The sequence below is a fragment of the Gadus macrocephalus genome, chromosome 8 (genome assembly GCF_031168955.1).
Source record: "Gadus macrocephalus chromosome 8, ASM3116895v1".
Lineage (NCBI taxonomy): Eukaryota > Metazoa > Chordata > Actinopteri > Gadiformes > Gadidae > Gadus > Gadus macrocephalus.
Genome location: NC_082389.1, coordinates 11,613,600 through 11,640,476, shown reverse-complemented (window position 1 = coordinate 11,640,476; position 26,877 = coordinate 11,613,600). Strand labels below are relative to the sequence as shown.

The following is a 26,877-nucleotide window of genomic DNA, read 5'->3' as shown; positions in this document are numbered from 1 at the left end:
CACCCCTCATGTTTCATTTGATAAAAACGACAGTGTTACCCCCTATGTTTTTTTTTATGACGACCCATAAAAAACTACAGGTTTTTTTTCATGACGACCAAAGAAAAACGACGCTTTCACCCCTCATGTTTCATTTGGTAAAAACGACAGTGTTACCCCCTATGTTTTATTCGATACATTTCGACAGTGATGTACCCTTATGGGTTTTTCATGACGACAGATGAAAAACGACAGTGTTACCCTTTACGTTTCATTTGATAAAAACGACAGTGATACCCCTTATGGTATTTTCCCATGATGACTGATGAAAAACAACAGTGTTACCCCTTATATTTTATTTGACAAGGAAATTTTTTTTTTTTTCAATTTTTTTTTTTTTCAAAGACAACAGTGTTACCGCTTATGTTTTTTTTCATGACGACCAATAAAAAACAACAGTGTTACCCCTTATGTTTTTATTCATGTCGACCAATAAAAAAACAACAGTGTTACCCCTTATGTTTTCTTTCATGACGACCAATAAAAAACAACAGTGTTACCCCTTATGTTTTTTTTCATGACGACCAATAAAAAAACAACAGTGTTACCCCTTATGTTTTTTATCACGACGACCAATAGAAAAACAACTGTGTTACCCCTTATGTTTTTTTTTCATGACGACCAATAAAAAACGACAGTGTTACCCCTTATGTTTTTTTTCATGACGACCAATAAAAAACAACAGTGTTACCCCTTATGTTTTTTTTCATGACGACCAATAAAAAAACAACAGTGTTACTTACCCCTTATTTTTTTTATCACGACGACCAATAGAAAAACAACAGTGTTACCCCATATGTTTTTTTTTCATGACGACCAATAAAAAATGACAGTGTTACCCCTTATGGTTTTTTTCATGACGACCAAAGAATAACGACAGTGTCACCCCTCATGTTTCATTTGATAAAAACGACAGTGATACCCCTCATGTTTAATTTGATAAAAACGACAGTGTTACCCCTTATGTTTTTTTCATGACGACCGATAAAAAACGACAGTGTTACTCCTTGTTTCATTTGATTAAAACGACAGTGTTACCCCTTGTGTTTCATTTGATTAAAACGACAGTGTTACCCCTTGTGTTTTTTTTCATGACGACCAAAGAATAACGACAGTGTCACCCCTCATGTTTCATTTGATAAAAACGACAGTGATACCCCTCATGTTTAATTTGATAAAAACGACAGTGTTACCCCTTATGGTTTTTTCATGACGACCGATAAAAAACGACAGTGTTACTCCTTATGTTTCATTTGATTAAAACGACAGTGTTACCCCTTGTGTTTCATTTGATTAAAACGACAGTGTTACCCCTTTTGTTTTTTTCATGACGACCAATAAAAAACAACAGTGTTACCCCTTATTTATTTTTTTATGACAACCAATAAAAAACAACATTGTCATAGATCGCTAACAAGCAGAGAGTTGTAAGCACTTTCCACCCTTTTCAGTGGAGGAATTGGACTCCCCAAGCAATGTTATACTTAAAAGGAGCAAGTAAGTTACATATTAATTTAGTCTTTCGGCCTGTAGCATATAAACAAAATGTAACAACTGTCCCATATTTCTAACTGCATTTGAAGTCGACATTGAGACTCACAAAAAATGGACGCTATAGGACAGTGATCATGATTTGTCTCAATATCAGAATGACAACAATTGGTCAAATAGCAATGGCTGGTGGAATGGCCATGAAGTAGGTCTGTATATGCAATGTAAGCTTGTCCAGGCCCTGCAAGTCAGGATGTAGGCTATGAATCTGAATGAAAAGCAGGTAAATAGGTAGTGGCCATCCCCAAAATGCACCAGAATACAGGAAATCAAATCTATTAAATTCCAAAAAAATTATGGGGGGGGGGGGGGGGGGGAGAACCTCAGACCCCCTGTCTATTACTGTGCCCCACCAACATGTTTGATCGCCAGCCGCCACTGAGCATGACCAATGGAAATAATTCTCTGCACAATTTGAATTGTGTTTAAATATGCTACAGTGGTCATTTGTTTAGCCCATTCATGTTAAACAATGAGGGTTTTGATTGTCGGGTCGGGCCTTTGATCGAGCGTCTGTGTTTTTTTTGTTTTTGTTATCATTGCTTTATTGGCCTAATTTGAGGAGAAATCTATGCCATAAACAGACATTTTATAGGCCTGTATTACACGGGTCTTCTCAATGCCATGGAACGCTCCGTTCACTTGCATGGGTAGTAATCCGGTAACTTGTCAACCCCAGCGTCTTCGGTTGCTAAGCGACGTCAACGTCTTATAGCGGACTATTTCACTGCTGATCAACACTACGAATGCTGGTAACGAATAAATTGTAAAAAGACACACCATGTGAAGTTATTTTCCAAATAAGATTTGAACAGCTTTGGAAGTTTATTTACAACACTATTTACATGGTTTCGGAGTAGTACACTTTGACATTTTAATACAGTTCAGCGAGAAAGGCGAAGAAGAATATGAAGGGGGCGTTCCAGTCTGCGTAAACGGGAACCCCTACAACACGAGAACGCCCATTTGCGTCTGCAGTGGGATGATATTGACTGTTCACAGTACTCACACTGACAGGCTTATAATTTCTAACCACAGAAGATGAAAAATGTACTCAGGGTTCACTTCTATTGTTCACCAGCATCCTCGTATTAAGCCCCTTAATGCACGGGCTTACCTGGGCTGAAGCCCAGACTGGATCCTGGGGGCCGGTCCCAACCTGACAGAAGAGGAGCAGCTGAACCTGACCGTTCCCCGGGAGCCAGACGGCTCCCTCAGCCGGTGTCTGATGTACGCTCCGGTGAACTGGACCCTGGACTCCATCCGCCAGTATGGCCTGAACCACACCACCGCCTGCCGGGACGGATGGGTGTACGACCAGACCATGTACCAGGCCACCATAGTCACCGATGTAAGTCTTAGTGCGTTATAGGGTTTGTGGTTTTGAGAACATTTCTTGTTTCACAGCTCTATGTGGTTCCTACAGTTTGATCTAGTTTGTGACAAGGCGAACATGGTGGCCCTAATGGTTTTGATGGCGGGCATTCTTACTGGTTCACTACTGTTCGGACCTTTAGGAGAATCGTGAGTTTTATTTGTTACGTTTAAGCTGTGTTTTTATAGGGATGGAAATTGGCGGGACCACTAGGATATCACAATGATTTTTTAGTGCCAAAATGATATCTATTGCGATTCTGTAAATATTTGGATTCTGTCAATGTAGCGATAGGATATTACGATTCGATTGTGAGATTTTATATTTTATGTTGTTTCCACTGAAGCCCTCTCAAGGACGGTACCATTATTTTCCAGCCACTTAGAGGACAATGACTTTTGTGTCTTGTGAGCTGGCAAAGATATATGAAAATCTTTGACTATCTTTGAGTCGACGATTCAAGTATTGCGTTATCTATTCTGTATCCTGTATGTAGGTTTATGTAGCCTATTTCAAACATCAACATTCATCTAAAAAGATATTACTTACTCTCGGACACTTTGTTTTATCTAAACATTCTGAAACAAACAATTTGTAAAAATATAAATGAATAAAAGTGGGATAAAAATTCTATTAAACATTTTTCTGCCAGGTTTGGCCGCAGACGGACCACTCAGATTCCAGCGAAGTTCCTTTTTATATTCACGCTCACAAATGGCCTGTGTCCCAACTACTTATATCTGGCCTCACAGTTTGGAGCAGGCGTGGGGTATGGGGGCTCCCGGATGAACGCCATCGTGCTGAGTGAGTACACCGTATGCAATACGTCTCTTAGTCTTCACTCAGTTCAGAACCCATTGCCAATATAATGTAACGGCAGATACATTAGTCCGGGCGACATTAATTGTAAGTCATTCACCTTGGATCTTCATCTTCAGACAATTCCATACAAAGACTCAAGCCTACAGAATAATGGTAAGCTGAACCTGTATAATATAGTTGAAGCCATGGTTGGGGACAGAATAAAACAATTTATTGAGAAAAATCCACCCACTTTCTAGTTCAGATATGTTTAAACGGAGGACTGAGCTGCTGTGGAAAAAAAGGACACAGTACGGGTTTAAACAGACGCATGCCACGTTAAGAGAAAGCTGTTTTCCATCCACTATTTCTTGAACCTCAAAACCGAAACACAAAAGGTCTTTGTCCAGGGTTTATGCCATGTGGGCTACTGCCGGCTGAATATTGACCCACGAGCATGGCTCTCCTTCCCTGCAGCGACCGAGTGGATAGGGATAACCAAGCGCTCCCTGGGCTCGTGTGGGAGCCAGTTCTTCGGGGCTTTCGGGCAGGCGTTTCTGGCGGTGCTCATCTACTTCATCCGGGATTGGAGGCTGGCTCAGTTGGTCATGGCGGCGCCGATGGGCCTGGTTGCTGTCTACATATGGTGTGTATGGGTCACGACGTGCAGCAGTGGGAGACAGTGGTCACACGTAATGATGATTCAGTGGGCCCCTGAGAGGGAGAGGGCCCTAGACATCCATTATTTATTCATGGGCTAGTTCCCTTTAAGGTCCCATGACATGCCACCAGGGGTCAATGTGATTAGCCGTTACAAGCCGTTTTGAAAAGATGTCATCTTCAAAGCTGCAAACTTGTCGCTTTTCGGCGACAATCGCCGTTTTCTTGGTAAATTTGGTGATTCACGTGAATCGTGTAGAACCGGAGAGTTTTCTTTTTGGTGGGGGGGGGGGGGGGGGGTCCAGAATTGCGAATTATTGGATCATTCTTATAATTGACATTTCTCTGGGCCAATCGGAATCACAGCACTTGCTTCAGAATCTTTCTTAGAATTGACATTTCTCTGGGCCAATCGGAATCTTGAAGCACACAGCTCCAACTGAGCTCGCCATTGGATGAGCCGCCTGGCTACCGCGCGAGTCTGAGGAAACTCTTAACGTCAATTTGAAGTAGGGGTGTAGGCCTACGGTATAAACGGTATAGAAGGTACACCAGTTTGAATTTGTGCTACGGTATGGATTTTGACGTTACCGTGAGACCGGTGTGACCGGTAGACAGTGTTGTGTGTAACGCGTAACAAAGTTAGTAACGCGTTAATACAGTAACCTAACTATTTTTTCATGTAAAAAGTAAAGTTCCCTAACCGCAACTACTGAAAATATGGTAACGAAACATAGTTCCTTTTTCAATTCGGCGCCACGTTACTTTTCCCAGGGACAGATTTCACAGCGCTACTGCCTTCTCAGGCAGTATGCTATTGAGCAAGCACGCAGCAAGCGCGCAGCAAGCGCGCAGCAAGCGCGCCTGCGTGCTTGCGCAATAGTCCCTTCATGAGCTCTCATTCCACACCGACCGTACGAGACAGACGCTGGTAGCGTGAAGCTGTCTCTGCAATCAGACATTGCTTCAGCCGGCATTTTGAAAGCCAGTCCTTACGTCAAAATACCAGCGGTGGAACGAGATAACAATGTCACTGTTTACCTGTCTAAGGACAATGGTTCCCTTTCAAAATGTCGATAGAAAGGGCTTTAAAGAGATGGTCAAAACACTCGATCCCAGGTACGCGTTACATGCCCGCACACAAGGTCGGCAAGGTCCGCAAGCAAGTGGAGAAACTAATCCATACTATTAAACTAGTGTTCTTCAGAGATGGAAGTAACTTGAGAAAAGATTTAAAAAAAATGTCATGCATTTTGCTGCCTTTTCAGTGTTTTACCCCTTCAGAGGCATTTATATCGAAATTAGAAGATAAAATTAACATACCGTGATATAATACCGTTACCGTCATACCGTGACGGTATTTTCAGATCTGTACTCTTTTAAGCAAGCCCTTAATTCTCTTGTGAAATATGTGCTAGGAGTTTTCTTGATGTGTGCTTATCAATCGACATTTTCACCATGTGAATGAGGCTTCATGCAGTTCAGGAATGTCAGGGGCTCAACGGGATAATGCTGTGTACTGGTGGTCCTTTGGTTGAGGGTTTGAATCCTGATTAGAGCATTATGAACCAGCTGAACATGACATTCTGTCATTGCCACTCATTTAAGAAACACAACATTGAACAGCACCTGATATTCATAAGGCAATCCACATTCCGGCCCATTAGTTTCCAAGAATCGGTCTGCCTAGACACCGTATGGCATTAAGGGGAACATCTCCGTTTACAATTTTTCCTTCATAATTAACTCTGTCATATTTATATTTCTTCTGTTAGTGTTCTTGACTACAAATGTTTAATTTCCCCATAATTTCAATGATTTTTCAGGTGTATATTTTGAAGAAAGCCCTTAATTCACTTGAGAAATGTATGCTTTGAGTTTTATGGATGTTGTGTGCTTATCAATAGACATTTTGACCATGTGAATGAGGCTGCAGTTCAGGTTTATAAGTGGAACATCTTTCCTTAAATATGACAATTATATGTTCCATTTATATATCTTCCATTAGTGTGTTCTTGACTTTTAATTTAGCTCGGACCCCGTTAATCACCGCTTGCGGTTATATTTAAACATTGTGAATTACCCCTTTTTTTTTTAAACGGTCATTTACTTAGGCCTACTATAAAAAATAAAAACATTCTTCAGCATTATTTGCCTCACAAATCTTCAGGTTTAATAGTTTAGTTTTTTTTCTAGATTTCGCCTTCTGTATAAATGTGAGTTTAAGTGCCAATCTCTAAGATTTCCGTATCTTTGGCGAATTTCCCCCAGAAATAAAAGCAGTGTTGCAACAAACACTTGGAGCCTATACGGATTCTGTTTTTTGCTCAAGAATTTCCTTTCCTAACGAAATGACCCGGAAATACTTGGAGGAAAGGTTATTCAAATTATTCAAAATAAATGCCAACTTCACATTTAAGAAAGAATAATGGGGGCAGTTTATTTCAACATCAACTTAAGTTTAGTCTCTTCCCATATGAATTGGGATTCAAATTGTCTAAAATATTCCTGTTGGCCAAGTCCAACCTAAGTGATTCTCCCTGTTGACGACAAACTGATTGAAATCAATTCGACAAGAACGCATTGATCGAAAGAGCGCTTGCTGTAGTCCATCTTTCGAAAATTGTAGTTCCAGAGACATTAAAGGTCAGAAATACTCGCCGTCGCACAATGACGTAGTTGAGGAAAAGTGGAGTCTAATTCATTTCAAACAGTGCTGTCTTTTCTATGTTCGAAAGGAAGCACTCTTTCATCTCTCCTTGACCCGATGATGTTTTCCCCAAAGGTTAAGGAAAGGTGGCATAATGGTTAAGAGATTTGACTTTGGGCCCAAGAATTGGGCCCAAGTTTGTAACATTCATTATCCTGCAAATGCAAGGGCTTTCATCAGTGGGACACAGGCTCTCACAGGCAATCACCATTGTGTTACCTTCTTAAGTGCTAGATACCGACTCACCATACACATATTAGAGGAATATCTTCTAGATATTCACATTCATAATAGGTTAGGTCATAACAGCATAATTGTTGAGGAAATAGGGTTAAATGTAGCAAATAAAATATCACTGGGGTTGCTAATAGTGATGCACGATTAATCTAATCGCAATCCCGATATCAGCTTTTGAGATTGTCTAACCGCAAAAGGCTGTAATAAAAAAATAATAATAATTAAAATATGTATTTTCTTATTTATTCTATTTTTTTTATTTAGTTGTACTATTGAGAAAACCTAACAAGTTTGCACAGCAGAAATGCCTTTATTTTGTATTTGTATTTTTTATGCTAGTTTAAGTTTGTGTGTTGAAGTTGAGATAGAAACATTTAAAAATTATCAGTAATCTGTGTGCATTTTCCTTGATAACCAAGCAAGTAGACTCATGACACCATTCGTTTATTATGTATCGCAATTGCGATATTATCCACAATAATCGCAATATGACTTTTTCACCCAATCGTGCAGCACCAGTTGCTATTTGGTAGCAAATCAGATGAATCTTTGAAGCTAAAGACGGAATATTTGTATTCCTATGCGGTTCCTCTCTGTGACATCCCAGGAAATGCCGTCACTGTGACTGTGTTGGCTATCATGGGGCGGATCCTTATGAACTGGGCTGGGAGCGTATGCAACGTTTACATTCAGGAGCTGTTTCCCACGTCCTCGAGGTAAGACAACAACACAACTTGAGGTCCTTTGAGTGGACCTCTGAGTTTTAGTTCCTCCCCTATTTGGTGGTGATGATGATGAAGGTGATTGATATTGTTGAAGATAATTGTGCCGCTGATGATGGTGATGAAGATTTGTGTTAATGATGAAGATGAGGGTGATAAGGAGGAGGATAATGATTACAATTGATGATGATTGATGATGAAGATGATTGATGATGACTACCTTGATGACAAGGACATTGATGTATTCAGAAAGACTGCAACTGGACTAGGGGGCATCGCGACTAGAGTGGCAGGGCTGTTGGCTCCACCACTCAACCTGCTGGCGGTGTACCACTACTCCATACCCATCGTAGTGTTCAGCAGTCTCACCCTGTTGGGTGGATCCCTCGCCTTCCTGCTCCCAGAGACCCAGGGGAGAGAGCTGGCAGACTCCGACGCACAGGCGGAGGTTGAGAGGTAACAACTGATCCATAATCAATAAGAGGCAGAGGTCCAGAGATAACAACTGATCCATAATCAATAATAGGCCGGAGATAACAAATGATCCATAATCAATAACAGGCAGAGGTCCAGAGTTAACAACTGATCCATAATCAATAGCAGGCCGAGGGCTGGAGGTAACAACTGATCCATGATCAATAACAGGCAGAGGATCAGAGATAACAACTGATCCATAATCAATTACAGGCAGAGGGTCGGAGATAACAACTGATTCATTATCAATAACAGGCCGAGGGCCGGAGGTAACAACTGATCCATAATCAATAACAAGAAGTGGGCCGGAGGTAACATCTGATCCATAATTAATAACAGGCCGAAGGTAACAACTGATCCATAATCAATAATAGGCCGGAGGTTACAACTGATACATAATCAATAACAGGTGGAGCTTGAGAGGGAACGCACCGTGTGACCGTCATCACACTTGGTGGTGATGGTGGTGATTACAGTGGAAATATTTACATTGCACGGTGTGACGGTTTGACATTGTCCCTATCTGTTTAACTGCCCATCAATAGCGTGCATTGATGGATAGTGTATGAACAGCAAACCTTCAAGAATACAGTAAATTCAAGCTCTTTATTCAAGCAACAAACACTCACAAACAATCTCTCCCTCTCACCATGGCTCTGTACTGCAGACTAAGGCTGCATCCGAATACTCGTACTTGCATACTATACAGTATGCATTTTGTAGTATGCGAAAAATCTAGCGCGTCCGAATACTCTAGTATGCATTCTGTAGTATGGAAGTCGTTTCCGAATGCATACTACCGCCAAAGTGAACCACGGACCACACTACGCTATCCCACAATGCAACCGGAGTCTGGTAACAAACGAAGAAGAGATGGCTGACCCGACACCACCAACAGCGGCTTTGTGTGTGTGTGTGTGTGTGTGTGTGTGTGTGTGTGTGTGTGTGTGTGTGTGTGTGTGTGTGTGTGTGTGTGTGTGTGTGTGTGTGTGTGTGTTCAATAAAAAAGGAAAAATTAACTTCAATCGTCTTTTTCTCGGAGTAACAAATAACATTATTATTATTCCAAAAAAATGACTTACCAAATGTCCACATATATACAACATAACCTGCCGGTAAGTCGCTCTACGAGATGACCGACGACGACGCCTTCTAGCAGAGATATCCATTTCAAGAGCCATTCGCATAGAAAGAGAAATTTTTTTATTTAATAGCAACGATAACAAGACGGAAAACAGGTACATTTTGCCGCCATCTGGGGGGAGATACGTCATCTCCAAACATCCGGTGGAGTTTCGGCGGCGTTCGGAGGCGTTCTACGCATGTCTGTAGACCGTACTACACAGTCAAGTGTAGTATGGTCAAGTAGTAGACACTAGACAGAAATAGTATGTACTAGGTATTCGGATGCAGCCTTAAAGAGTCAGGGTGGGGCTGAGGGCTTTAAATATGGTGTCAGGAAACACCTGCTGCCACTGATTGGCCCAATTTGGGCCAAACCATTTTCCCTTGTGTCAAAGGAGGACACTGGACTTTGACATTGGACATTAATGAGCGACAAGCCTAAATGCACTAGTGAAAATCACTGATCTCCAAGATGAAATGAACTTTAACATGCATGCTGTATATTTGATGAGTTTATTCATGGTTGAGTTGCAAAATGCCACAGTATTATAATCCCCCTGTTGATTGGGCATGTCTAGTGGGAGGGGCCATGGGGTATAAAATGGGTGAGCTGCTGTCCTTCTGACAGTACACTGTATGCTGTTGCAGAAGAGGTTGTCCGTGTTGAGCAGGGTGCTCAGGTCTCCACGAGATGCTAATTATCTGCTAATATACGGAGAGGGATAGGTAGGGGTGTGAGTGCCCCCAAGTCAGGTCATTCAGCTGTTCAGCACCCAGGCTCTGGAACTCCCTCCCCCCACACATAAAACAGTCAGACACCATTACAACCTTCAAGTCACAACTCAAAACTCACCTGTTCAAACTCACACACAACGTCTAACTGATCACTGTTTTGATTGTTTTTTTGTTTTGTTTTGTCTTGTTTTTGTTTTATTTATTTCTTATTGCTTATGTTTATTTATTTATTTATTTTTCCACAATGTCTTGTTTTTTAAAAAATGTATGATGACTATATGCTCTGTAAGGTGACCTTGGGTGTCTTGAAAGGCGCCTCTAAATTAAATGTATTATTATTATTAAGTGGTGTGTTTTAGTTTTTCTTATGTGGCATAAAAATGACCTCCACAGGCATTATATTCGCCACAGTTTCTTCTGTGTGTAAGGCTGATATCTTCTCAAGGTCTCACCAGCATCATCGACTGGTTTTAGCACTTTTATTTATAGCTAACTTTATGATGGTCTCCCATACATGCTACCTCTATCTCCTCTTGACTACCTATCCCCCATTGTTAAAGCATGACCCTTGTCCCCTTCTGATTGCTTAAGCTACACTGCCCTCCCTAAATGTGTTGTTCATTTATAAACGTATACCTTTATTGTTCTCAGCTTTACTTGTTGGAGGCGTTGGTTGTAGGTTGTATGGAAGAGGATTCAAATCTAGGTGAGAGATTGGCACACAGACCAGTGGAGGTTCTATTGTAAGGACTGTATGAAACGATCCTAACCCCCCAAGTTGCTTCCGTGATCAACCCCTTGACGGTGGGGGGTCAGAGACAGGGGTTTGGCCGGGAGGATGCGAACAGGATGAAGGTGAAAGCCCATTTAGTGTTAGGATTGTGTTCTTTCTTCTTCAGTCGTGATTCATGTGTCAACGATCCAAATGACTATTTAAACTAAGAATTTTGTTCAGATGTAGCAAGTCCCAACTGTTTTTTATTTACGGTTAGGATTGGAACGCCTTCTCAGTTAGAGATACATGAACAACCGACAGATGCATCCCTAACAGGGTGGGGGGCTGTCTGGGAAGGACGTTCGGTAAGGGGCATTTGGCAACCTCCGTGGACGACAGAGCATATAAATGTCCTCGAACTGAAGGCCATTTCAGGCCATTTGTTAGCTAAATACTGCAGCGAAAGCAAAAATATGCCAACAAGGTCCTTGGAGGACTTTACCCACCAGGGAAATGTGTTTGTTTTTTTCAAATTTTGCCATTTTCTTTCTTCATCTAAACAAATGATTGTTGGGGATAACACCTGGTATCATTAGGAGAGGCACTGGCCTGTTCCCAGACTAAGAAATGTGAACACAGAGAGACACTAAAAAAACACCTACATTCTAAAGGGGGAGGGGTTGGAGATCTCGTGTAGGGTGCCAGAATGGCCAGAAACGCCACTGCGCTGCAGAGTACTCACTTACAATCACAGGCTTATAACTTCTAACAACAGGAGATAAAAAAATGTACCTAGTCATCACTTCCATTGTTGGCCACATCCCTGACGCATTTATTGTGCAAATTCCTGTAGTTACCATGGCCATGGTGCATCCAACCAAGATTCACTGTAGTATTTCTTTGTAGGGCTGTGCCATACAAAGAAATGGATACAGCATTTGTTCTTTCCTGACTATTGTTTTCTTTTCTTTTTTCCCCATGGCCTCTTTCAAAGATAATGATCAAAAAGGTTAAACATTGATGGACTAGATTATGTATAACAATCTTGTGAGTAACATCCGTGAGCAGAGGTTTTCATTCGGGGCACCATGGTGGACTTCGGAGATATGCTGAGGGCTGCTGGAGACTTTGGATTATTTCAGAAGATTCTACTCATAGCCATATGGATCCCCTTCCTTTTACTATCGTTTATCTTTGCCAGCGTAATTTTTGTGGAATCAGACCCGGAGCGCCACTGTAACACAGACTGGATCCTGGGGGCCGGTCCCAACCTGACAGAAGAGGAGCAGCTGAACCTGACCGTTCCCCGGGAGCCAGACGGCTCCCTCAGCCGGTGTCTGATGTACGCTCCGGTGAACTGGACCCTGGACTCCATCCGCCAGTATGGCCTGAACCACACCACCGCCTGCCGGGACGGATGGGTGTACGACCAGACCCTGTACCAGGCCACCATCGTCACCGATGTAAGTCTTAGTGTGTTATAGGGTTTGTGGTTTTGAGAACAGTTCTTGTTTCACAGCTCTATGTGGTTCCTACAGTTTGATCTAGTTTGTGACAAGGCGAACGTGGTGGAGGTGGCCCAAACGGTGTTGGGGGCCGGCATTCTTATCGGTTCGCTACTGTTCGGACCTTTAGGAGAATCGTGAGTTATATCTGTTAAGTATTTGGGGCGATTATTTTTTTCATTCATTATAGGGATGGAAATAGGCCGGAACCTCACAATACGATATTTTTACAATTTATTTTGAGTACCAATATGATAGCTATTGTGGTTCTGTAAATATTGGGATTCTGTAAATGTAGCGATAGGATATTACGATTTTATTGTGCGATTTCATATTTAGTGGTTTCAACTGTCGATATTGACGTTTGTTGCTTACAAAAATATATATATATATTTTTGAGTCAACATGACGATTCAAGCATTCCGATATTATTAATTATGTATCCTGTATGCAGGTCTATGTATTTCACACAACATTCATCATGAAAATATGAGGAATGTTGATACAAAAAAATATATAGGCCACTTTGTTTTATCAAAACATTCTAAAAAAAACAAGTGGGAGACAAATTCTACATAAAAACAATTCCAAAAAAAATTCTGACAGGTTTGGCCGCAGACGGACCATTCAGATTCCAGTGCTGTTCCTTTTTATATTCACGGTCACAAGTGGCCTTAGTCCCAACTACTACTTATATCTGGCCTCCCAGTTTGGGGCGGGCGTGGGCTATGGGGGCTCCCGGATGAACGCCATCGTGTTGAGTGAGTACACCGTATGCAATACTTCTCTTCCTCTTCTCTTAGTAGCCTTTCACTCAGAACCCAGTGCAAATATAATGGAAAGGCAGATATATCAGTCAAACATTAAGCGTAAGTCATTCACCATAACCTTTGATGTAAATAACTTAATCTTCAGACAATTCAAACCAAAGACCTGTATACTACAGTTGAACCCGCACTATGTACGTTTTCCTAAGGTGGGGGACAGAATAAAACGACTTATTGAGAAAAAAAAAAAAACTTTCTAGTTTAGATATGTTTCAACGGAGGACTGAGCTGCAGTCGAAAAAACTACACAGTGCCGGTTTGAATGGCACGTTAAGAAAAACTATTTTCCATCCACTATTTCTTGGGACCTCAAAACCAAAACACAAAAGGCCTTTGTTGACACATGTCGGATCGTCAAAGGTTTATGCCATGTGGGCATACTGCCGGCCGAATATTGTACCCAATAGCATGGCTCTCCTTCCCGGCAGTGACTGAGTGGATAGGGATAACCAAGCGCTCAATGGGCGCGTGTGGGGGCCAGTGGTCGGGGGCTGCCGGGCTGGCGTGTATGGCGGGGATCATCTACCTAATCCGTGATTGGAGGGTGGCTCAGTTGGTCATGGCGGCGCCGATGGGCCTGGTTGCTGTCTACATATGGTATGTATGGGTCACGAAGTGCAGCAGAAGGAGACAGGTCTGGGGTCAAAACAGTGTCATTATTAATGAATGCACAGAGAAGGATTCACAAATGTATTTTGCGATTTAAATATAAATTACTCTCTTCGGAGTATGAATGAATGGATATCGGTATGTATAAATGTAAAATAAATCCATAAACAAAAATAAGTTTCACAAACACATTTCTGATCCACACACAAATGTGCCTTGTTTTAAATAAATGTAATATAAATCCATAAATATATTAATTAAAAAAATATTTGCAATTTTCATCAAAAATGTATTTGGATGTTGTTACATTCATATACAAACTGTTAAACTTGAATTAACAAGACGCTTTTCATTTGTGAACTTGTTTGCATTTGTTTGTGAACTGGACTGTATTTATATGTGGATTTTTGAGACTCTCCTGACGTCGCTAGATTCACAAATGCATTTTTTTCAACATGGAACTCTCTGTAGCCAATCAGATGCCTCCCTCGTTTTCAGCCAATCACACGACTGCAGTTCCGACCTCTGAGTCCAGACTCCGAGCCTCACGGTTGCGAATTTTTTTTTTGCAGGGTCGTAGCGGGAAGCTCGTGAATATTCATGAGGGAACTCATCCCTGATTGGCTGGGACTTGTTGGCTGGGACTTGGCTCGCTGGGACTTTGTCAGAGGGCTTGTGTGAAAATCACGAACGCAAATGAATTAAACGTTGTTATAAATCAACACGAATAATGTGACACATGATACCCACCTACTACACGGCAACTCTATAGCTACCTTTCTGTAAGTACAAACGTTAGCTCACTCGTCTAAAAGCCCCTGTGAAACTGTTATGTGTCACAGGGGCTACTGTAGTAAATCCTTTTTGTATTTATTATATTTTATAACGTTATGTATAGCGCATCGCAGTGCTTTCGGCAGCTGGTGATTGTTTCCAAGTTTTTTTTTCTAATTGTTTGTCCATCCATGTCTTGATATTTCCATTAAGATTCCATTCTGTTCTATTTCTAGAAGTGGTGAGCATACTGGCAGGATTTTGCAACATTTGCCAGACCCATGTCAACTTTGAGGAGATGGAGCTGCTGGAGGTTAGGTGTAGATGGACAAGAATAAACCGTATGATTTCTGATATTTGTTCATAGTGGTTCTGCCACACCCCACAACCAATTACATTATAGAAAGAAGGGCCATAAAATCTGTAGGCCTATCCATATAATATTTTCGCGTAGGGCTAAAAGAATTTTAATATTGATTTTCACCCCTCAATCCACCTACTACACGGCAACTCTATAGCTACCTTTCTGTAAGTGCCAAAACAAACGTTAGCTCGTAATGCTAACTCGTCTAAAAACAACTACTGTATAACATGTGTCACACTATTGATACAATGATTTGTGTTGATTTATAACAACGTTTCATTTATTTGCGTTCGTGATTTTCACAAGCCCTCTGTTTTCACAAGCCCTCTGACAAAGTCCCAGCAAGCCAAGTCCCAGCCAATGAGGGATGAGTTCCCTCATGAATATTCACGAGCTTCCCGCTACCACCCTGCAAAAAATAAACTTGCCTCCCGGTTCCCTTTGTCAAATGTCTATGGGAAATAACATGGGTTTTTTGAATGATCGTACATTACAATCTCTAGGTGGCGAAGAAGTAAAAGCTGCGTCACGTTTAGATGCACACTTTTTCCATCTAGTTTCGACTGGGTTTTGGGATTGTCGGTGCCGTTAAAGTAGTAAACGGCACCGATTGTAAAATCCCAGTCACTGCAGTCATGTGATTGGCTGAAAACGAGGGAGGCATCTGATTGGCTACAGAGAGTTCCTTCTTGAAAAAAATGCATTTGTGAATCTAGCGACGTCAGGAGAGTCTCAAAAATCCACATGTATAAATACAGACCAGTTCACACACAATTGCAAATAAGTTCACAAATGAAAATCGTCTTGTAAATTCAAGTTTAACAGTTTGTATATAAATGTAACAACATCCAAATACATTTTGATGAAAATTGCAAATATTTTCTTAATTAATATATTTATGGATTTATATTTATTTTTATTTTTATATTTTTTATTATTTTTATTTAGGACAAGGCACATTTGTGTGTGGACAAGAAATGTGTTTGTGAAACTTATTTTTGTTTATGGATTTATTTTACATTTATACATACCGATATCCATTTATGTGTGCATTGAAATGTATTTGTGAGAAGAGAGTAATTTATATATAAATCACAAAATACATTTGTGAATCCTTCTCTTTGCATTCATTATTAATGAGACTGTTCTGACCCCATAGACAGGGGTCACACGTAATGACGATTCAGGGGGCCCCTGAGAGGGAGAGGATATAAATCCTCACTAGAATATAATTCATTTATTATTTATCAATGGGCTGTCTCCCTTACTATTTTAAATTACAAATATACAATTAAACATTATGAATTCCCTTCTCTTTTTTTTTTTTTTTACAGTTATTTATTCATGATAAATGTTTTTTACATTCCTCATCATTATTTGACTAACAAACCTTCAGGTTTAAATGAAGTGTAGGGACTTTTACATGGATTGTCTTTTGTATAGATGTGAGTTTAAGTGCCAATCTCTAAGATCTTTGGTGTTTGTCTTTGGTGTTAAGTGGTAGTTCTTTCAGTAGAGCAAAGTAGTGTCGCAAATAGGGATGTGCATTTCTCCTTTATAGGACGATCTGATACGTATCTAGATACATGTGCTACAATACGATTCAGGGACAATACATTTTAATATTGAACGATTTGATGCAATTCGATTCAATGTTCTCACGATCCGCTGCGATTTGATTCAATCTGATAGATAACACATACATGTCCTATTGATTAAAATGAGCCTTTAATGAAAGAGCCATTGCCTACTTTCAAATCGATATATGGTATAGGGACAATGGAATCTTAGGTTTTTATATTTGTTTCTTATTTGTCGATATTCACTTTAATTCATAATAGATTAGGTCAGAACAGCCTCATTTCTGTGTGGATATAGGGTTGTATGTAGCAACTAAAATATCACTGCCAGGGGGTTGCTCAGTGATGCTTCAATGAAAGTCCTTTCACCTTACTTTTGTAAAGGTTTATACCGGAGTCGGCCCGCTGGCTGCTGGACAGGGGGAGGGCAGAGGAGGCCAAAGAGTTGATCCTCAAAGCAGCGGCCATCAACAGACGCACCGTTCCAGAATCCCTATTCGAAAAGGTATCGTGCAAAGTTCTATTGGAAATAATAGGCCCAAATCGCGTGTTGTGTATGAAAGCACTAAAAGAGCGGCTCAACAGGGGGTGAGTTTCCTGGATACAATCTTGAGGGGACGATCCCTTGAGATCCTAGGCCTTGAGATCCTAGGCCTTGAGATCCTAGGCCTTGAGATCCTAGGCCTTGAGATCCTAGGCCTTGAGATCCTATGGCTTGACAGAAAGCCTTCCAAACTTGGCAGATGAATTGTGGTCCAAGGTCCGAAATGACGTCGGAGGGTATCCTATGGAGACTAACACATGGACATGGACCGTTTTTTATTTTTTTTTAAATCTGGTGAGGATGACTGTCGGCACTGTGGCAGGACCGCCACCTCCACCATAAAGGGACCTGAAGGATCTGGGTTGATTAGGACAGGGGCTGAGGTGAAACGTCTCTTCAGCTCCCTGAACGCAGCGTCTGCCTCAGCGGTCCAGGAGAACAGAGTTGCAGGAGAGGTGGGCTTGGTAAGGGGCCCTGCCACTCTGCTAGTCCCTGATGAACCAACGGTAGAAGTTGGAGAAGCCAAGGAAGGACTTGTGCTTTTTAACCGTCATTGAGTGTAGACCACTCTGCCACGGTCTGCACCTTCCCTGTCTTCACCTGCCCGCTCTCAAAGATTTATCCTAGGAATGAAACCGAACCCACATTGAACTCACATTTCTCTGCCTTGACATACAGCTTGTTCCCAAGGAGTCTCTGGAGAACCTGTCTCAAATGGATGATGTGTTCCTCCATGTTGCCGGAAAAAACGGAATGTCATCGATTTATACAAAAACTGAACGGTTGAGGAAGTCGCGGATAACATAATTTAGAAGAGCGGTAGAAAAGCTTGGGCATTTGTCAGTCCAAAGGGCATGACCAGGTACTCAAAATGAACAAGTGGTGTGTGGAAAGCCGTTTTCCATATGTCTCCCTCCCTAATTCTAACAAGGTGGTAGGCAATCCGGAGGTCCAGCTTGGAGAAGATGGTAGCTCCTTGGAGGGGTTCAAAAGCTGAATTTATCGAAGGGAGAGGGTACTTGTTCTAAACAGTGATGTTATTTAGGCTACGGCTGTTACGATGAATAATTATTATCATATTTATTTATTTATATATAAGATACAAATACTCGTATATTGTTAATATTTCAGATGGGGAATTCTACTTTTGCTACTGAAAATTACTTTATTATATAATTTAATCTAATCCATAACAGATTGCAGTGAATAAGACTGTGGAGAAAGGGGGCATAAGGGTCCTTATCACATCACCTGTGCTTCGAAAAAGCTTCCTGATCTTAACATTATCATGGTGAGTTGTAGGCTACCCTCTCTAAATGGACTCAATGGAAATATTAATCAAAACTGAAAGCAATTTAACATTCATAATAGCATAATTTTTCTGTTACGGGGCTCCTGCCAAAGAAAATTTTATTGAAACAGCATCATTCAGGGGTCTGGAGCTCCTTATTCAGACAACGCTGTTGACAAATCATCAGTCCATGCTGGTGTTAGTTTAATTATCTGTTTGTGTGCTGTTGTATCCCTTTTGGCCCGGTCACAAATATTCAAAATGTGAAAGTTTCGTCCTCGTGAAATAAATGAAATAAGTAGAAGACAATGAAACGTTTCAAACCTGGCCACATGACCTGCATTGTACAACATGATTACGAATACCTTTCTTAATCTGTTGACTAACAAATCTTTTAGGTTTGCAGTGAACCTCACCTTTAACTGCCTCTCGTTTAACGTGGGGAAGTTTGGGCTGGACATCTTCCTGACCCAGATGCTGTTCGGACTCACAGAGTTACCGGCTCATCTGCTGTGCTTCTGGCTGTTGGAGCTCGCAGGCAGGAAGTTATCCCTGATATTCACCCTCCTGGTGGGGGGTCTAGCGTGCCTCAGCATCCTGGCTGTTCCCGCAGGTAACACACATTCTCGGACACATTATATAGGTGGACGGGACAGTGTAGGGGTGTGGGTAACAGAACACTCTTGCAACCTCACCACTGGATGCCACTCAATCTCTCGTACTGCACCTTAAATGACGTGCATCTGCATAGACTGTAAGGCGCTGTTGGCAAGAGTGTCTTCTTTTGTAGTAAATCAGATGTTTCTTTGAAGATAAAGACGGTACATTTGGCTTAATCTGCGGTTTCTCACTTGGACATCACAGGAAATGCCATCGCTGTGACCGTGTTGGCCATCCTGGCGCGGATCCTTATGATCTTGGGTTCCAGCATATGCAGCGTTTACATTCAGGAGCTGTTTCCCACGTCCGCGAGGTAAGACAACAACACACCTTGAGGTCCTTTGAGTGGACTTCTGCGTTTTTATTTAGTTTCTCACTCCTCCCCTATGTGGTGGTGATGATGATGATGATGGTGGTCATGTTTCTGAAGATAGTTGTGCCACTGATAATGGTGATGATAAAGATTTGTGTTGATTATGAAGAAGATAAGTGTGATTAGGATAATGATTATGATTGATAATCTGGATGAAGGGGATGAGGATGATAATGAGGAATATGAAGGACAGTGATAGTGATGTGGTTTTCAGACATACTGCAGCTGGACTCGGGAGCCTAGCGACTAGAGTGGCAGGGCTGTTGGCTCCCTCAGTCAACCTGCTGGCGCTATACCACTGGTCCATACCCATCTCAGTGTTCAGCAGCCTCACCTTGCTGGGTGGAGCCCTCATCTTCCTGCTCCCAGAGACGTGCGGGAGAGAGCTGGCAGACTCCACCGCACAGGCTGAGATCCAGAGGTAACAACTGATCTGTGATCTATGAGTGGCCAAGGGTTGGAGCTAACAAATGATATATAATCAATAATAGAGTACTAAAGTGTGACGTCACGTTTCCATAGCAACCGATTTTCGGTTCTACACAAACCAAATTAACAAGGGGAAATCCTATGCCACACGAACGTTTGGTAGAAAAGGAGCAATTTTTTGGCAAATTGATTTGCGAGTTTGCTTTATCAATGATGTAAGTTAGCGCAAACTTTTCATTTCAATACCCCAGGGGAATACATGAACGCCTCGACATGTTTTCAATTGGTAGTGATTTTCACCCACCATTTTGAAAGAAACAACACATGGAAGCAATGGAAAACGCCATCTCTCGTTCGGTTGTTTAGAACTGAAAATCCGGTTGCCAGGACAACGTGACGTTTTCACTTTAGTACTCTATTGATGTGATTTTTAAGTGTGGTTTTAGGTGTCCAGCTTGTTGTTGGTCTTCTAGGCTGTCACTCTTGTCCAAGTGAGGACATTGACACACAAACACACACACACACACACACACACACATGGCGCTGAATCTTTTTAAAGTTCCTTTTGTTCTGTATTATTCAATAAACAAGCAATAAATCATTCTATAGTATGACCAACACAACATTGGAAGCAGTCAACATATAAACTGCTTTTTCCTTAAGGCCAGGCCGATGTGTTGAGATAAATTGATGCATGAATTGATATTTTAACATCTTTATTTAACTATTGAATTGTAAAATAAAAATAAATACGAATCATGCTGATCACCAGTCAGTAACATTAACAAAACCCATCCACCCACCCCCTCTTTTTTTTATCGCAGCCTTTGCGATTTGCATATCGCATTATATTACATTGCGATGTCGGTTTGAATTTGATTAATCGTTCAGCCCCACACACACACACACACACACACACACACACACACACACACACACACACACACACACACACACACACACACACACACACACACACGGATCATGACCACTGTACCATTCTGATTGTCATTCTTGCATGTGCTAATCTGTGTTGTGTCTCAATGGCAGTGATGGAGCCAAAATGGCGAAGGGAAGAAGGTCTATCACTGATGAACACACTGCTGTTATTAGCTCAAGCAAACTCTAGGCTCACGGCCACATGACCACCACCACCTTCAAGATCAAATTATCGTGTGTGTGTGTGTGTGTGTGTGTGTGTGTGTGTGTGTGTGTGTGTGTGTGTGTGTGTGTGTGTGTGTGTGTGCGTCTGTCTGTCTGTCTGTCTGTCTGTCTGTCTGTCTGTCTGTCTGTCTGTCTGTCTGTCTGTCTGTCTGTCTGTCTGTCTGTCTGTCTGTCTGTCTGTCTGTCTGTCTGTGTATGTGCTTGTGCACGTGTGTGAGTAGATGACACTGGAAATAAGATGGTTTTAATTGTAGAATTTAAATTGTTAATCTTGTTTGTGTCTTTTACATCATCTCCTTTAGCTAAATGGGTATTATTGAGTTAATTGTGTTTACCTGTTTCTCCATGTTTTTTATGTTTTTTTTTCAGTTTGTTTGCTCTTGAAATGGCTCAGCTTATCTTGTGATCATTATATCGTGTCTTGTGATTGTGTGAATTCGATCTTTCATGAAGTCAAGCATTCTGTTAATTTAATATCTGAGTACAAATCTTTGATAATTGCTTGAGATCAGTGGTATTGATATTTGGTGAATGGTGAACTGAAGGTTCCCGTTTGCAGTTAATGAGCGCACTGTTTACCGGCACCCGAGGATTTACAGCAACCGGCATGCCAGCATGGCGTTTAAAAACAATAACCACAACGTAGCTACCAGTGAAGCCAATAGTTCATACTCATATTTGAGTATGAAACCAACATTGGGATGGTTGAGGGCCAAGGCTCTAATTGTTTGAGTGAGATGATTGCGATTGTCGTAAAAAATATGTTTGCCAGAAGCAAAAATTTGTCCAATGAGCTTCAAGGAGCCAACATGCAGGGTTAACTTTGTTATAGTCACCATAGGGGACGCTACAGACAACAGATGAACAGTGCACCTTTAATGCAGCCATATCCTACAGACTCTGACATCTGTGGGCATTCATTTTATTTAATTTATTGTGTCTTCTCATAGCCTGAATATATCAGAGGCCAATTGTTTTGACGCAATAAAATGTATGCATGTCTCTATAAACACATTTTAACATATTCTGTTTGACCACTTGCATCAAATTAGCTTTATTGGGTTCTACGCAGGGCGTATAACCATCTGGCATACAGGGTATTTGCCCTGTATGCCAGATGGCCGGTGGGCTGGCAGGCCTTTGTGACCGACAAGGTTTAATTTGATTTTATTTATTTTTTCTGGAGGTCCCTTCCCTCTTGGGCGTGCGGGCTGTCAACTTAACCTGAAAGGCCCATTACCTGAGGGCCGAGGTCGCGCCCCTCGGGCCGCGGCTGTCATCAGTCAATCAGTCACGTCACTTAAAGAGAGAAAGAAACTCGAGAATAATGGAGAAGAAACAGAAAGTTCAATTTGAGAGAAAGGGAGGTTTCCCAGGTGTAATTGGATGTCTTGATGGCACTCACATTCCGATCAAAGGGCCATCAACACATAGGGATTTGTTCATTAACAGGAAGGGCTATGCAAGTTTTCAGCTACAGGCTGTATGTGACAGACAGTTACGTTTTACTCATATACACACTGGAAATGCTGGATCTGTACATGACTCAAGAGTGTACCGTAACAGTGACCTAAAGGCCATGTTGACAGCTCTTCCCCTCCCTCCCCAGTACCATTTACTTGTTGATTCTGCCTACCCCTTAGACACAAACCTGCATGTCCCATACAGAGACAATGGACACTTAACTGAGCATCAAAACCATTACAACAATGTACACAGCTCAACAAGGGTGCACATTGAACGTGCCTTTGGACTCCTCAAATGCAAATGGGGAAAACTCCACTATCTCGACATGGTCCTACTTGAAACAATACCAAAAGTAATAGCCAGCACATGTGTTCTACACAATTTCATTCTAATCCATGAAGGAGAGGACGGGGCAGTAATTTTGGATGCAGATGTTATTGATGATGTCATTCCCGCTGTCGATGGGCCTAGGGTGGAACAGAGGAGAGTAGCACAGCAAAAGAGGGAGGAAATTGCAGCAAGGTTATAGGTCAAAATAGGCTTAATAGAGTTGAACTATTAATAAATGAATGACTAAGTTGTTAAGTATATTGTTTATTGCGTTAATTATATATTGCATGTGCATCACATAAATTAATAGATTATTAATAAATTAATAGAATAAGTTAAATTACAATGTTGACACATTATTGCTCATTGTGCTCAGGCATGCGAGCAATGGCTGTTGTAAATTGCCTTAAGATTTTGTTTCTTTCTTTTTGAAATGCAATTGTTTCTTTCTGCAGCTTTATAATTTCGTCCAATTTGTCAAGCTGCTACAAATAAATAAACTTTCCACTTCCTGCCAACGACTACCTCCTCGTCGGCTGGTGGCTGATTAAACTCGTCTGCGGATACAAAGAGGAAATCGTTTCGGTCAATATGTATATTGCAGTGTAACAAACCTCAACTATCTACACACCCTACAGTGGCAAATGCAGTGATATATTTCAAAAGGAACTTTGTTCTACAAGCCAGCTGCTAACTAGGAGCTACTTTTGTAGCCTTTTTTGTAGCACTTTTGTACACGACACACTGTTGTTAAATAGCCTTCATATCACCCATAACCGACTATTAACTTTTCAGAAAAGGTAATAGAGCTATTATATTATCATTTTTAATTAGTAGCATTTAATTAAAGCAGTTTACATTTCTTGTCTGGTTGGCATATAAGTAAATATGATAACCAAACTGTCAAAACCTCTAACAGTTTGTTAAGAAAATACGCTTCTCAGCGTAACTGGGACATTGATAAATTAACAACTTGAATTGCTATAGGCCTAGGACGTTTTCATAAAATTCAACTCATATCCAGGTTAGTCTCCATCTGGGAGCACATCTCTTGCAGTCCGTGATCCATGTCGGCTTGCGGAGAACTACCTCTTCTGACAGTTTGCCTTATGGGTAAGAGTGTGTGTTCATATTCAGCTATTGTGGGCCAGGAACAGGTTTCCATATCAGAGAAGAATCTGTTGGTGAATGTCCCCCTACCCCCATTAACCCGCGTGCCTGGTGCTTCACCTGGCCAAACGATTGCCACTGATGCCTTGCCAGTGGTAAATGGGACCATGTTTGTGTTTGGACAGGACGCTTATTCATATCTGCCTCCTAATTGGAGTGGTTCATGTTATGTCGCCTATGTAGTGCCTGCTTTGGAGATTGTGTCAGAGGAACATTTGAAGGGTAATGCTACAATTAGATCTAAGCGTGATTTATTCCATCAGAATTTTCAAGTTGCTACTCCAACTCAAAGAGTCTTTTCTGCTATCATTCCAAACCATGGCATCACAGTTGCTCTTGATGAGATTAGAGATTTAGTACATATTATTGACGCTATAGCGAACGCTTCCGGCCATGGCCTGACTGATCTTAATCATGAATTGTACGGGCTTAGAACAATGATTTTCCAACATCAGTATCTATTGGACTTCCTTGCTGTGCATCTTGGAGGGTACTGTTTCTTTATCGAGCGCCATTTACACCAGAGATGTTGCACATACGTCCCCGATGCGTCTACGAATGTGTCTAATTATGTTCATGACATCTATGATAATGTGGCCAGGCTGAAGTCGGAAACTGCGGGTTGGTCTTTGGGAGGATGGCTAAGTGGGATGGGTGGGTCCATGTTTTCTCAGATAGTCCAAATCGCACAACCGTTTGTCCTTCCCGTTATTATGCTCTATGTGGTCATCAAGTTAGCTCTCTGTGTGTTTCAACGAATGACCTCACCCCGACCGACCCCCTCGGGGACTGCCCCGATCTTGTTAGCCCCCCTTAGGGTGGCTGTGATAGAAAGCCTACCCCGTCGGAAGGTCTGGTGCCCCAAACTTCGCAACGTTTCTAAGGCTAGGCCTTCCTCTGGGCCCTTTAATTTTGTTTAGAGAAACTGAACCACACTTCTGCTGGGAACAGTGAAAGCTATTAAAAAAAGGGTGGAGCTTCACTGCCAAGCAGAGGGAGGCGTCTGGACAGTTGACTTTCTTGATTCTTTAAATTTTTTATCTGTTTTGGTTTAATCATGAGTAACCTAATGAGTTTGTTATTTTCTTTATTATAGTAGCCTACACCTGGTTTACTTGTGTATGATTTGAATTTACTTATCTATTGCCTTTTATGCTTTCTGTTATTGATTGAGTTATTTGTTAATGGTTTACCAGTAGATACACTGAATTCTCATTTTAAGGGTAATCTTTAAACTACGTTTAATATGATCAAGAGGGAGGAATGTAGAATGTTGGTGTATTTTTGTGTCTCTCTGTGTTCACATTTCTAGTCTAGGAACAGGCCAGTGCCTCTCACACTGATACAAGGTGTTATTTCCAACATTCTGCCATTTGTTATGTCTCAACAACCGACCTGGTCCTCTGGGACATAGCCAGGGCCATATACCTTATCAAGGCTGAGAGTGCTTCTGTTTACCTGTTATTCGTGTTTTTTCTGTGTATAATACTCGCCCCTACCCTTTGGTTCGGTGAGAAGAGGGTTCAACAGCCAAGGAACACGTCTCAAAACTGCTCCTCAACCGCGTCCACTATAGATTATTCAACCTAAGTCTGTATCTCGCTGTATTACATCCTGGAATAAACCATCTATTCAACCCTCTGATACAACCTGTCAAGGTGCTTTGATTTCGACTTCAAGAATTACTACTACGACGGAAAATACACAACGCAGAGTCTATACGAACAGTTTTGAAATAAGCTGAAGTCTAACACTATGTTCACGAACGTTTGATGACATCGGCACGCTTAACAGAACATGTTTAAAATCGTTCGCGAGCGTTCGCCTATGTTTGCGACTTTGAAAGCACCTCTGATCTCAGTGTCTGAACCGGACAAGAGCATGTGTATTGCAAATGCAACAGATGGGGCATCCAATATGCAGGGCCAATACAAAGGTTTTCCAGCACTGATGACCTCCCAGTCTCCTAACTATGTGCATGTGTGGTGCTATGCACACGTACTCAATCTTGTACTGGCTGAAACTACCCAAACCAACATCGAAAGTGGGTCACTTTTCCATCTCCTAAATGATCTAAGTGTTCATCAAGGACTCCTACCAGAGGGTTATTCTATGGGAGAATCAAACTCAGGATAAAAGCTCTCTCCAATTGGTGAGATACGGTGGTGGGCCAAGCACCATGCTCTTCAAAAAGTATTTGGACATTTTGGAAAACCTGACAACGGCCTCTTTATTGATGCAGTGCTCACACTGGAAGCCATTGAACAGCAAGCAAAAGAAAAGCCGTCTGTACGTGCAAGAGCCCGAGGCTTTAAAGAGGGTCTCCTCAAATATGAAACCATATTAACTTCTTTGAGTCTTTGAGCAAACCTCTCCACTTTCCAAGTACCTGCAGACAAAAGGTATGGAAATCCTTTCTGCTCATCGTATGGTCACTGCCACACAGGTTAGCCTCAAAAGCATTACAAGGGATTTCACAACAGTGAAGGCAGCTGCAGACACATTTGTTAAATGGACAATTGGAAAACGTGAGGAGGGGGAGGAAGGAACCATCATTGAAGTGGAGGCTGCACTGCCTCAGAAAAGAGTAAAGAAAAAAAAAGGTATGGCTGGAGAGATGGCGCAGGATGAACTTGGCACAATGCG

The 26,877-nt window shown here is 41.5% G+C and overlaps 1 protein-coding gene across 2 annotated transcripts in view; it reads left to right on the top strand.

Moving 5' to 3' along the window:
* The first annotated feature begins 11,864 nt into the window (after window positions 1–11,864).
* LOC132463058 (solute carrier family 22 member 13-like) overlaps window positions 11,865–26,877 on the top strand; it is a 33,959-nt gene continuing 18,946 nt past the window's right edge. Inside the window, exons 1-10 of one of the 2 annotated variants that reach the window (XM_060058951.1) lie at window positions 11,867–12,607; window positions 12,683–12,786; window positions 13,256–13,410; window positions 13,905–14,073; window positions 17,188–17,308; window positions 18,544–18,638; window positions 19,037–19,251; window positions 19,503–19,611; window positions 19,886–20,092; window positions 21,151–21,733. In XM_060058951.1, the coding sequence (XP_059914934.1) occupies window positions 12,233–12,607; window positions 12,683–12,786; window positions 13,256–13,410; window positions 13,905–14,073; window positions 17,188–17,308; window positions 18,544–18,638; window positions 19,037–19,251; window positions 19,503–19,611; window positions 19,886–20,092; window positions 21,151–21,229 (1,629 nt within the window). In that variant the 5' untranslated portion in view covers window positions 11,867–12,232 and the 3' untranslated portion in view covers window positions 21,230–21,733. Of the gene's footprint in view, window positions 12,608–12,682; window positions 12,787–13,255; window positions 13,411–13,904; window positions 14,074–17,187; window positions 17,309–18,543; window positions 18,639–19,036; window positions 19,252–19,502; window positions 19,612–19,885; window positions 20,093–21,150; window positions 21,734–26,877 lie in introns of those variants that run through there. The other variant, XM_060058952.1, reaches the window with a different exon arrangement.